Source organism: Sturnira hondurensis, unplaced genomic scaffold (assembly GCF_014824575.4).
Source record: "Sturnira hondurensis isolate 20B ecotype Veracruz unplaced genomic scaffold, ASM1482457v3 Scaffold0005329, whole genome shotgun sequence".
In the NCBI taxonomy this organism is placed as follows: domain Eukaryota; kingdom Metazoa; phylum Chordata; class Mammalia; order Chiroptera; family Phyllostomidae; genus Sturnira; species Sturnira hondurensis.
In genome coordinates, this window is record NW_028077960.1 from 7,217,388 (window position 1) to 7,231,152 (window position 13,765).

A 13,765-nucleotide genomic window follows, 5' to 3' on the forward strand; every position below is an offset into this window, starting at 1 on the left:
CTCTTGTCAGTTATACCACCAATTTAATAACAGCTTTGAAGTTATAAAAAAAGAAATTGTACTAATTTAAAAGCATGTATATATGTTTACATTTTGACTTCAGAAAAGTTAAAATAAGGAAAAAGTCAGGCTTAGAATCAAGGAAATACAGTATGATTAGTATTCCCATATGAACTAAATGCAATTTTATAATCAGAGCAAAAATGTGAGTATACTATATATTTTCTTTTAAAAATAACATTGGCCCTGGCTGGTGTGGTTCAGTGGACTGAGTGCCGGCCTGCAAACCAAAGTGTCACCAGTTTGATGCTCAGCCCAGAGCACATGCCTGGGTTGCGGGCCAGGTCCCAGTAGGGGGCACATGAAATGCAATTAAACATTGATGTTTCTCTCCCTCTCTCTCACCCTCCCCTTCTCTAAAAATAAATAAAATCTTAAAGAAAAATACAAGTAACACTAGTGTATGTTTCACCATTACAAATTTGAATTATACTCTTAGGATGATTTAAACATTTAAAAAAATTCAAGTCATAAACTACCTGAAAAATATTACAAAGTTTTCCCCAAATCAGGCAGAGATAATTTATCATATATTAATAGCATATATATTAAAAATAATGAATTTCAGCTCTGGCTGGTGTAGCTCAGTGGATTGAGCACGGGCCTGTGAACCAAAATACTGCTGATTTGATTCCCAGTCAGGGCACATGCCTGGGTTGCAGGCCAGGTTCCCAGTAGGGGGCACTCAAGAGGCAACCACACACTGATATTTCTCTCCCTCTCTTTCTCCCTCCCTTCCCCTCTCTCTAAAAATAAATAAAATCTTTAAAAAAATAATGAATTTACTTACCTGAGTAGTGAATAAGGTTGTGTTTGAAAGATCAATAAATCATTACAGTGACCCTAATCAACATAAAAAGGAGTTATCAACATTTTTTATAAACATAACGATGCCAAAGAATGGGGGGGCAGGGAGAGTGGGTATGGTAGGTACAAGGTGAGTAGGGCAGGGGAGAGCAATGGGGGGAAAATGGAGACAACAGTGATTGAACAATAAAAATTTTTGTGAATAAAAATAACTGCATTAATACTGAATATTTTTATTTTATAAATATAAAAGAAATTATATAAAGCTGCAAATAAATCTCTCTCTGGCTATGGACACACATACATACATGCACATATAAACATAGACATATATACAAATATCTATGTCCACACAAATTTTAGAAACATGGTTACCATATTTTCAGTGACCCAATTTTTACCTAACCGCAGTCTATATGACCAAATTTAAAAATCAGAAACATGTTTTTCTCTTAGAACAGTAAGTTTAAAATGACAATGTAGTGGTTTTCAAACTTTTTTGTTTTTTAAGCAGAACTTTTTTCTTCCAAATTACTCTTATTTTTAAATCTTTTCTTTACCCCATCTCCCTTTTCCAGGCAGTCCCAGTGTAACAGGGTGCAGCCAGGGGGCCCCCAAGTAGGGATTTGTAATGGGGTCCAGAACTCAGGGTGTCCAGAAAATATTAAAAATATAGGATGTCCTCACCCCCACAAGTCTGAACTGGGGGATGGGACACATGGAGCAGGGCCCCTGAGAGCTGTTCTGCATAGCAACAGTTTTGCAAATAACCTCAGGCATGGTCATTTAACATATCTATAAGGTTTTTTTTAAAGATGTATTTATAGAGAGAGAGAAGGGAAGAGAAGGAGAAAGAAGGGGAGAGAAGCATCAATGTGTGGTTGCCTATCATGCCCCTTCTACTGGGGACCTGGCCTGCACCAGGCATATGCCCTGACTGGGAATCGAACCACAACCCTTTGGTTTGCAGGCCCGAGCTCAATCCACTGAGCTGTACCAGCCAGGGCTATCTATGAGTTTTAACTGGTTTCATGGACATGTTAAATTGCTGTAGCTGTGCTTTGAGCCAGGAAAATGAGAGTGACTTCCACCCAGGATGTAACTAGGAGGCAGCTCCCCCTGGTTACAGGGCCTGCATGAGAGCTTGGAGATGACTGCTTCCATTCCACGAGGCCACACCTGTCCAGACTTACTTTGGCAGCCCAGAAAAGCTGGAAAAACATGGGAATGCTGGCAGGTGTAGTCCACTGTGGGAAGGGTCAGAAATGGGGCTGCAGAGGAAGATTGGCGCTGGGATTTAAACCCAGGCATGGCAGCCATGCTAGAAGAGAACCATGCAGCTTCGGGGCTCCCTTTGCCACACAGCTTAGGAAGCTGGGAAGCAAGATGTAGCAGCGCTGCAGAGCTCTCTCTCAGCAGCTTGGAAGAATGCAGGAGAGATGCTGTGGGGAGGAAAGGGGTGAAAGGACTCTTGCTGGTGGGCCAGGAGAAGGTGCCATATGGGTTTGGAATAAGAATTGGAGATCGCGGTGACACAGCTGATGGTGCTGGGATCCGAGAGAGGCCTGCCAGCTGAGCACAGATTACTGGGAAGAACCGGGGGCTACCTGAGCCACAGACTTCTATTTCTTTTCCTGAGATACGGTACCCAGGAGTGGGTAAAGGGAAAGCAAGGACTGTATATGTTTGTGGGTGTTTTAAGGGACTTTGGGATCTTAACGGAGACATTGTCATTATTCCTAAGTCAGTATAACTTTTGAATAAATAACTCCTTTCCTTTTCACCAATCTCTGGCATTGAGAGCTGTAATTCCCTGGCACTGGGCAAGGCAAGCCTAGTGCAGGGGGGCCCTGGGAGAAAGGGGAGGTCCATTCAGTAATAGTATTCCCCCCACCCACCCCACAGGTCCATTCAGTAACACCAGGACTTTCTGGGAATTCTTCGCTTGAAGATCACAGATCTAAAAGATTTTCTGAATATAATTTTCTTATTTGAAAATTAGTGTGGAAAAATCAGCAGAAATTTTCCCTAATCCTTTCAAATAGGTCTTTAGACTTTTGTAATTTATGATAATAATTTTAATCAGAATTCCTATTTCAATGATAAAATTAAGTCTTAAGTGAAGACTTCTAGTGCCCAGAAAAAGATGAACCACTAAATTTGCTTCTTAATTAAATGCAAAGTTGTGGTTTTCATCTTTTATTGAAGCAGTGCATCCTCAGCCAAAGAAAGTTCTGAAACTTTCAGTATACATAACTTTTAATTTTAAGACCTAAGGACTATTAAATAAACCAGTTACCTGGAAAGAAGCTACCTATTTCAGGGTTTGCCATGCTATTCTGTAGGAGAAACTCTGGAAATAACTACACCCAAGGAGATGAAAGGGAATGGGCCCCTCCTTGGCTGGACCCTGGCTTGCTGTACTCACCCCCTCCATGGAGGCTCAGACCTGCTATGCCTAAGTGTTCATCCAACCCAGAGAAACCAGTTCTGAAATCCTGTCCCATCACATCTAAAAAAGGAGAATGGCCACCCTGCTCTGAATTTCCCAAGGTGCTAGGAATTAAAGAACAATACCCTCCAAATGCTACCCATTTATTCCTTTGACCTTAGTTTATGAGATTTTGAAACAAATACTTTCATGCAAATGTAAAACAGGTGAAGCAGTGGCAAAAGATGCATATAATAAAAAGAAAATCCACTAAGCATTTCAAAGTAGTTTCCTCTTGAGGAAAAAAGCTAGCATTAATGATGTTCTAGTTATTGTCAGGTGGCAAATTTCATAAGCACTTCTTACACTAAGTTGTTTACATATACATCATATATTCTTTTTATGTATCAACTATTTCAATAAAATGATAAGCACCCATACCATGGGAAAGCTCAGAGAAAACATGAAAAACCATCCTTTGAGACCTTTTCTTAATAACTTGACTAATGAAGTTAATAGACCTATTTTGATTTGCAAACCTAAGATCCTGAAATACTTCACAAAAGCCACTTACTCTGAAGATTAGTCACACCACAGAGTAACATTTCATGCCTTTCCACATTTTGCAATGTGGGGATACTAACATTCTTACTGAACAACCATTTAGGCTGAATGACACAATTAGAGGAAATATTTAGATAAGAAATTTTCTTACTGTATCCAAGGAAAGTAAATCATCTTTGCTCCCACCAAATACCATTATTTCATTTTCTTTTCCCAAACAGGCAGTGTGCCATAACCTATGATTGAAAAGTATAAACAGTGAAATACTATCAAAGAAGAAACTATATCACAGATACATATCTTCAGTTGCACAGTCTAAAATGTAATGTATTTCAAAAGGCACCGAACTCCAAAGTTTGGAGTTCAATATTCTCAAAGAAGACAGACTTTGAAGATCCTTCTAGGATCATCAGAGAATTAGATTTTAGAGTTCATTAAGTCACATCATTTCAGTTAAGGAGATGATCCCCAATAACTTTCCCACTTTATCCCACAACTTTTTCTAATCTAACTCAGATATTAAAATAATTTATCACAAAAACATTTTAAAAAGAACTGAACAGCAGAAATAGACACCTTTCCCATTTTTCTTACTACTATCTGCCATGCTCCTGTCCTCGTTACTGACTCCTGTTCCCTCTTCCCCACCACCTAACAAATCCAATTTGGCATTTTCTTTTTATTTACATCGTCACACTGCTTATCACTCTGGGTACAGAATACCACACCTGTTCCTCATCTTTCTGTCTGCAGTGTCAGCTACATATTGGTAAGTATTTGTCAAATATTGTTTTTAACCATAGACATCTCCTGATTAAGATGCACTTGTGCCATTTTTCTTAACCTATATTTATGACCAAGAACTATTTCTGTTTTCCATAAAACTAAAATGAACTCTTGCTTCTCCCCAAATGAACCCTCTACTTCAGCCAACTTTATTTATTTGCTTTTCTTAAAAGTAAAGCTTCCATCTGACTCTGTTTACCCAGTTTCCAAATCTTAAAATGAGAAGTCATTCTCCCATGGCCTAAAATAAAAACAGGCTCAAAATCCCCAAATGGAGCAAGGAGTCCTAGCTCCACACCAGGCCCTCCAGCCCAGGATTCCAGTGCCAGGAAGGTAAGTCCCCACAACTTCTGGCTGTGAAACCCAGTGGGGATCCAGTCTGTGGAGGAGGCTGCTGGAGCCCTAAGCAGTTCCTCTTGGGGAACCCACACACAGACTCACCTATTCAGACTCGCTCCCTCTGAGTTCTAGCACGGGGTGGCAGCTTGAAGGGCACCAGTGGCATATAGGGAGATATTGCAATGTCTGGCATCAGGGCAAGCGCAGCCCATTGTCTCTCTGCTGAGCCCTCCCCCAACGAAGCCAGTAGTCTGGTGCCCTAGCTGAGATGATATCAACCTGGCTAACACTGTGTGACCCACCCTGGAGATCCACCCGATTTAGGGGCCCACACAAACTGCTTTGCCATAAGATTGGCTGGTCTTCACTCCTAAATCCTATCAAACAAGCAACAGATGGCTTCAGTGAGCCCTAGCAGCAGCCAGATTAGTTATAGTTTGGCTTCACTTGGGAATATCCAAACCCAGCACAAGTAGCAGCCATATCAGATTGCTTTATAGCTCAAGCAGGGTGCCCTGGGTAAAACACAGGTGGGAACAGACCTTGGCCTGCAGCACCCAGGAAACCCTGGGGCCAATGAAGCCAGTGAACAGCTATAGACCAAGTTGAAGCACCACCACCCTGCCCCTGCACAGCTGATCCTCCACAGAGAGTGGAGGTTGGTGGTCAGTGGTCACAGTCAGTCCTAGCAGCTGACTGGCCTGGGTAAACTCCTCCCATTGATCTCCCAAAGGCAACCAAGGCTCAACTACAAGAGAAAGGTGTACTCAGCCCACACAAAGGGAACATTTCGAGTACCCATCTTGGGTGATAGGGGAGGCTATGCCACTGGACCCTACAAGACACCTACTACATTAGGCCATACTAGCAAGACACAGACTCAAAAGACTTCTACCTAATACATAGAAACAAACATAGGGAGGCTGCCAAAATGAGGAGACAAAGAAACACGGCCCAAATGAAAGAAGAGATAAAAACTCTAGAAAGAGAACTAAACAAAATAGAGATAAGCAATCTATCAGATGCAGAGTTCAAAACTTGTTATAAGGATGCTTGAGGAACTTAGCGAGGACCTCAGCAACATAAAAAAGACCCAGTCAAAAACAAAGGATACAATAATCGAAATAAAGAAAAATTTACAAGGAAACAAAAGGAGAATGGATAAAGCCAAGAATCAAATCAATGGTACAGAACATAAGGAGACAAAACAACAACAACCACCACCATGCAGAACAAGAAGAAAAAAATTTTAAAAATGAGGATAGTATAAACCTCTGAGACAACTTTAAGAGGTCCCACATTCACCTCATTGGGGTGCCAGATGAAGAATAGAAAGAGCAAGAAATTAGAAATCTTTCTGAAAAAATAGTGCAAGACAAATTCCCTAATCTGGTGAAGGAACTAGACATTGCAAGTCCAGGAAGCAGAAAGAGACCCAATTATGATGGATGCAAAGAGGCCCACTCCAAGACACATTATTAAAAGGCTAAAGGTTAAAGATAAAGATAGACTCTCAAAAGCAGCAAGAGAAAAGAAGTCAGTTACTGGAAGTTTGCCAGATGGGAGGGAGAGGAGGAGAATGGGTGATGAAATAAAAAAAAAAAGAAGTACAAATAGGTAGTTACAGAATAGCCATGGGGATGTACAGCACTGTACAGGAAATGGAGTAGCCGAAGAACTTATATACATGACCCATGGACATGAACAATGGCGGGGGGGGGACTGCCTGAGAAAGTAGGGGTTGCTGGGTGGAGGGGAGTAAAGAGGGAAAGATCAGGACAACTGTAATAGCATAATCAATAATATATAATTTTTTAAAAATTCCCAAATGTTGCCCAAACTGGCTGTCACCCTCTCTGTTCAGCACTTTCAACATTTATGTGTTCATTTTATAATCTAACTTACATTTGGTGAAAAACTGCTCTATATACTGCTTTAATTGTTTGATGTATCTTTAGCTCCCCACAAAAAGATCTAAGATGAAAAACTGTTGCACTGGTGTGCTGGACCCAGTTAATTGGCCAGTTAAAGCTGACTGTGCATCTCCATTCGACTCCATGTTCAGTGACATCACATTGGTAGCTTGAAACCAGCCAGGGTGGAAATCAGCAAATGCTACATACTATGGCTTTTTTAAAATTTGGTTTTTCCTGGACAGCAGTGTTAACTGTTTACCAGCACATCACTGGAGCTTGGGTAGTCTAATTATATGCTTCTCTTTAAAAATGCCTATAATGGTGTTCTATATCCAGCAGGTGACCAAAAACTTTGGATTAACAAAAGCAAACACAAAATGCCACCATAATTTATTCAGTGATCAAATAAGCAAATTATTTTATAAAGGAGTAGAGTATCTAACATTCTTTTGAAAATGGTCTGATAGCACAGATCCATCTCCAGTTTCACATTATTTATCAAGAATACTTGTACGTTTTTAAAAAACTCAGTATTTCTGAGGGATTAAACTATCAGAATAAAAAATACACATAAATTTCTCAATTTTAAAGGATAAATTGAGTGTTTACAAAGTCATTGCTTTAATTCTGAAAGTGCTTTATTTCTCTTAACAGACCAAATTGCTGAATCAACAAATTCCCCAAATAATTACATATTATCACCTTTTATTACCACATAACTTATTTTTAGTACATTAATACTTCTTACTTAACTTCCACAAGTGCAAACAGTGAGATTATGTACAACTTATTAAAGGCTTTCCTCAAACAATCATGACACATTCAATGACAAATGCACTTCAGACCCAGGATAGAAGTGAGTCACTAGACACTCTGTTTGGGAAATACTCTGCCCAATTCTCCCACTTGTATGTTAGACCATAATGTGATACAAATCTTCAGCAACATTCAGGTTATGTTTTGGGGTTGGAGTTGTGAACAAGAAGAGGGACTGGGTAAAAGAGATAGAATATGATGGAGTACTCATATACGGGCAGCTTAACTTATTGGAGAGAAGGTCAGGTAACCTTGGCAATGCTCATGGGATACAACAGTATCTAAGGCTCTATAGACCAACACCTTATCGACACCTTTTACAAATATTTAAGAAAGTTCTGTGCTGATGGCCACCTACACAGATGATCAGACATGGATATGTAGATGGCTTTTCAACCAAGTACTGTTTTATCTAGTGAGACCTTTAGAGGAAGACACAACACTGGAGAAGAGTTGTTCTCAACCAGGGCCATTTCTGTCCCCAAGGGGACATTTGACAATATTTGGAGATATTTTTGATTGTCATAACTCCAGGTTGATGGGGGACAGTACTACTGGCATCTAATGGGTAAAGGACAGAGATGTTATTAAACATCCTCCAATTCACAGGATGCCCCTCACATTAAATAACTTGGCCCAAAATGTCAATAGTGCTGAGGTTGAGAAACCTGATGTAGAATTACAAGAGGAGAATTGGGCAGCTTACATTTCAAATTATAGCTTGGAAAGTTTGCACAAAATTCATTTAGATGTTAAATAAATTCTTACTTTCATAAAAAATTAGTATATATACACACATATATGTTCTCCTTACACTAAACTGTATCCCACCTGTTCTCCTCCTCACCTCATACCTGAAGATAGATCTGCCTTTGTCTTATCTGCCTTATGGAAACTCTGGCCTGGACTTCATCTTCGAAGAACACTGGAAAGCCTTTCCTGCCTCGATTTTGGTGACATCTAGTTTGCAAACTGATGTTTTTTCTACAGACTGATAGTTTATGTCCTCTCACAGCTGCTCTAAACTTATCACCTAAACATTCTAACAAAGCATATTATTTAGATGGCACATTAGTTGAATTTACAAAATCTCTTTACATAGCTCAGTTCTAACTAGTATATTATTGATCATAGTTGTGCTGCTTTACTCATTAAGGGCTTAAATATGAAATAGCAATTAAAAAATTAAACATTCTTACTACCACTTTGGTCTATAATTAATGCATTCATACAATCAAACAACTGGAAGAGAACGAGGAGCTTATCTAGTCCAGCTCTCTCATTTCACACATGAAGAAAATGATGCTCAGTTTCATAAGTAACTTTACCAAAGCCAAATGCTAAGTAGGAGCTGAGCAAGGACTAGAACTCTGGGCTCCTATATCATAATATAAAACTCTTTAAATTAAAATATATATTAAAAAAGTGCTCACTTCAGCAGCACATATACTAAAATATATATTAAAAAAGATCAAGAATTACTAAAATAAAACATTCAAATGAATTTCTATACATGAAAATATAAGAATCATACATACAACTATGATAAATTCTAAATATATTATTTATATTAATATAGGTACATACAATTATATATATATAAATATTTTCAGGTCTTTTTCTCAAGTAAGTTACTTGTCATATATTAAATTACTGAAAGGCATGTCATTAAGTTGATTCACACTAGAATAAATAATCTATAGTAAAAAATCTAAAACACATGGCATGAAAAAGAATAAAATCTATTACTAATTAGGATAATTTAATGTGCCAAATCTGAATTTCCTATGGATATGTTTATTACACAATTCGATCAAATTAGAAAAAATAAGATTTACAGTACTAATGTAGCTTTCTTTGTAGTCTAATAATAGTACATTGTTTCTGTAATTTTTATAGAAAATTATACACTACAAATTTTTTATAGAAAATTATACACAAATAATGTTTTCTTTTTCAAAAATTTCACATAAATGAATATAAGTTAATAAAGAAAAATAATAATCTGCCACCTATTTGATTGACATGAAAGCAATTTCCCCATTAAACTGATCTAAACCTCGTCCATAAACAAATTACTACAACTAAAGCCAACCCCATTCATGTCTACTCATTAAAAACAGTATAATTATATGTTACTATCAATTTCTTAGCCTTTTCATATTTATCAGGGAATATTAAGCATTCACTTAAAAGGATAATAGTTTCAAATATGCAAGTATTGGGTAGAAACTGAATAGATCATTTCTAACAATCAGATATCATTTAAGCAATCATTAAATTATGTATCATCAAGCTTACTTGAAAAAACATCTTTCCTGGTGATTTAAGGTTTTAATAGCAAACACTATAAATTAAAGGCTATATTTTAATATTTAAAAAATTCTTGACTAGTTTACTATTGTTTGTTAACTTCTAGACTTACCTGGGTCTTGTTTTAGGTAAATGTGTCAGTTGTTTCCAACAATTTGTTATGACATTATGAATCCAACCATCACCTGCAATATTATGCCAGTTCAAAAATTAAGGTTAGATTCGTTGGAATAAAATTTTACTTTTTTCCCAAATTCATCATGCTGCATCTACATAATGATGTTTTGCGTGTGCGCATATTTTCTCATAAAAATTTCAGATATGTAAAAGTAGAATGAACATATTATTGAACCAACACATATCCCAGATTCCACAACTATAAAAATTTTGTCACATATGCTCCATTTATCTCTCTTTATTGTTGTTGTTGCTGAGTTATTTTAAAGTAAATCCTAAATCTCCAATCATTTTCCCTATGCATACTTCAGTAAGCACTGCTTTAAAAAAAGGAAAACTTTTATATAACTACAATACTGGCATACGTAACTACAATGACATTATCACTGTGAAAAAACCTAAAAATTATTTCTTAGCATTATCTAAAACACATATGTCCACATCCTAAGCAGAACCTATAAAGGAAGAAACTGACTGGACTGAGTTAGGACATTTGCAGATGGGTACTAGACTTATTGTGGTGATCACTTTTTGTACACCTGAAACTCACACAATATTGTATAACAACTATAATTGAAAATAAGTTAATTTAGAATTAAAAATTAAAAAACTTTAAGAGTTAGGACATTTAATTCCCCATAGGTCAATGACCAAAATCAGAAAATAGGAATTAAAAACAGTAGTGCTCATGAAGATATATTAACCCCTAGGGAAATAGATAAATGCTAGTTTTTTATTATATTCCAAATATCTTTTAATTAAAGCCCCCAGAAACTGAAGAAGCATAATATTCTGCAAAAATTAATATCCCCTACTAGGAACTGCTGTTTCCAACCAATCTCTGGCATTTGTTGGCCAGCAGGCTGCCAGATACACCAGCTGATGCTCAATAAATTTTTGTTGAAAAAAATAGTTTTTTCCAGATCCTATATAAGATTATAGAAATGGCTTTAATGCTATACAAATTCTCTTAATGAAAATATCTCTAGCCTTAGAAAACCTTTGAGTTAAGAAAACATAAAACATTTAGTATGTCAAACTAAGAAGCAAATATTCTTGGTCATTTGTTTATCCTAATGGTATAATTTTAATTTTAAAAGAAAAACTGCATTTCAAAACCCATAGCCATTGGGACTAGCAGTGACAGGAGTTAAAAAAAAAATTCTAGCTAAGCACTTTCCTTTACAGTTTGGGAACAAAAAGAGGAACAACAGGTCTTCCCACCTTATATTTCCAGAGCATTCTGGAAAAGGCTGCTCTTCTAATTCCCATTGCAGCCTACAGTATAAGCATCTGGATCAAAGTCTGGAGGACATGGAATTATAGACTATTTTAGTCGGAAGGGGCTTTAACTCACCTAGGTTCAACCACCCTTCCTTCTTTCTACACCTAGGGAACAGGAAAACAAGGAGAACCAAGGAGAACAGAAACAAAGGGGTCTTCCACTTTTAATTTTCAATGCAAGCATATAGTTGGGGACAAAATAAAGGTAAACCATAAAAGCAATACAAAGGAAGACACTTTAAGTATAAAATACAACTAAGAAAAAAATGAGGCATTAAAAGATTGCAGAGGAGTAGGCGGAAGCTACACTCCCCGCCAAAATCAGATTTACAGCTAAATTATGGAGCCGTCAACCTGAATAACCAACAAAATGCTAGCTGAACTGAAATATAACCAAGGGTTCAGAGAAGCCACACAGAGCCTGGTAAGAAGGGTGGAGACATGAAAAGGGCTAGCCCCTGCACCCAGGTGCAATGGCTGAGACTCCAGAGGGATATTGCAGCTGCAAAACTTCCTCCCCTGAAGGGTGTGGTATCTCAACCCTACACAGGGATTCTCAACCCAGAGCAACAGAGACATGAAGAAGAGCCCGCATAGCAGCTGGTAGTGAAAAATCAGAGGGGATTCTGTCCACCTGGGAGACCTAGATGCCACCTTCCCAGGGACAAGCACTCCTGTTGTTACAGCACTGCCTGGTGCCTAACTGCTGGCGAGGCCACTCTGTCATCCTGGGGTCCTGCAGAGGGGAATTTGGGCTGCACCTAGCAATGACTTTGGGGGCCCTCTTTTTCTGGGGAGGCTCTTGGAAGAGACTCAGAGAGTGAATAAACTGTGTGGCTTTGGAAAGAGGGCCTATCTCTCCCACCTCAAGTGCACTGCCAGTGCCCATCTCCCTCCTGTCGAATCACTTGGCTGGTTCTATTCTGCTGAGTTTAGCTGAGCAAGGAATTCATAGTGCCATGCAGAGCCAGGATATTCAGAGCATGTTTTCCAGCAAAGCTTTTCTCCAGGAACCAGACAGGTGGATCCTGGGGTGTGTGGCTACATGGTGAGGGGTTGGGGCCACTACTATCTCACCTGTGAGCTCAGCTCATGATGCCCTCGGAAGGGGAAGAAGTGCCCTGCTCCCTCCTCCAGGTTTGCAAGCACAACCCTCAAGAGGAGACTCTTTGGATCAGCTCTGCCAAATCCCTGGTACCCTGCCTTGCTGGGCTCAGTTCCATGAAAGAAAAGGGAGAGTGGCTAAGAGTTGGGACATTCAGAGTGTGAGCCCTTTGGAAACTACTGTCTGGGACTGGGATTAAGTGCTTAGCCCCCTTCTGTGGGCTGGGCCAGTATCATCCCCAATGGGAGACTTGATACATTCTCCTTGGTGGCCCTTCCCAGCTGAGTAGATGGCTGGCTGCACCCAACCTGAACCTATAGCCCATCGTGGGGGAACTAGAGTTGGAGACTCTGGCAGAGACTGAGTGGTTTAGGCCGCTTTCCCCTCATTGAGTACCTGAATGTGTGACCCCCAAGTAGGGGACCAACTAGCCCAGTCTGTTGCCCTGCCAGGCCAAGCTCACCACCTGTGGAAGGGTCTGTGGATTGCATCCAGCTTGGGCCTACTCTGTAGTCTTTCTTCTGAAAGCTCTGAAGGAGGTGGAGAAGCCGACAAGTGCAGGCAGACCTCAGGGAGCCTAGGTTCTTTTACGGATCTGCCCCCAGTGCTAAGCAGGAAAAATCCAACCACATATACAAATTGGGCCCTTGCATGCACACCAAAGACCAGCAGATGCAGGCACAAAGAGTGAACAGTGTGGTAGCTTCAGACAGGTAGCCCTAGGCCAATTACATACAATGTCTGACATTGACACGTACCTGAACCCTGCCCAAGTGGACCCAGAAGCAACACAACCAACAGTGCATTTTAGACCACACCAGAGCTAGACCCCACGAGTCACACAAGAGGCACGCCCAAAGGGGGAATTTCAGCAGGCACCAGATTCTGCTGGGAACAACTCTACCTTGGTGGGGTGGCCCCTGGACATCACCTCATATGTGATGATCAAGGTTTATCTTTCTACTAAACCATCCCGAAGGGTTAATTCCAACCATGAAAGGGCCAACAGCATTCAAGACTCAACCACAACAGGAAGGTGCACATAACCCACAAGGAACACTCCTGGAGTATGAAGATCTGGTGATCTAGAAGATTAGGCTACTGGGCCCAACAAGATACCTTCATCAAAAAGCCCTTATATCAAGTCTGGGAATCCAAGAGATCTAC

The 13,765-nt window shown here is 39.3% G+C and overlaps 1 protein-coding gene across 2 annotated transcripts in view; it reads right to left on the minus strand.

The window, feature by feature from the left end:
* KLHDC1 (kelch domain containing 1) overlaps positions 1-13,765 on the minus strand; it is a 92,386-nt gene that overhangs the window by 14,923 nt on the left and 63,698 nt on the right. Inside the window, exons 10-12 of one of the 2 annotated variants that reach the window (XM_037047184.1) lie at positions 10,145-10,217; positions 4,014-4,098; positions 851-903 (exon numbers count right to left, since the gene is read on the minus strand). In XM_037047184.1, coding sequence (XP_036903079.1) covers positions 851-903; positions 4,014-4,098; positions 10,145-10,217 — 211 coding nt within the window. The remainder of the gene's footprint in view (positions 1-850; positions 904-4,013; positions 4,099-10,144; positions 10,218-13,765) is intronic. The other variant, XM_037047185.1, reaches the window with a different exon arrangement.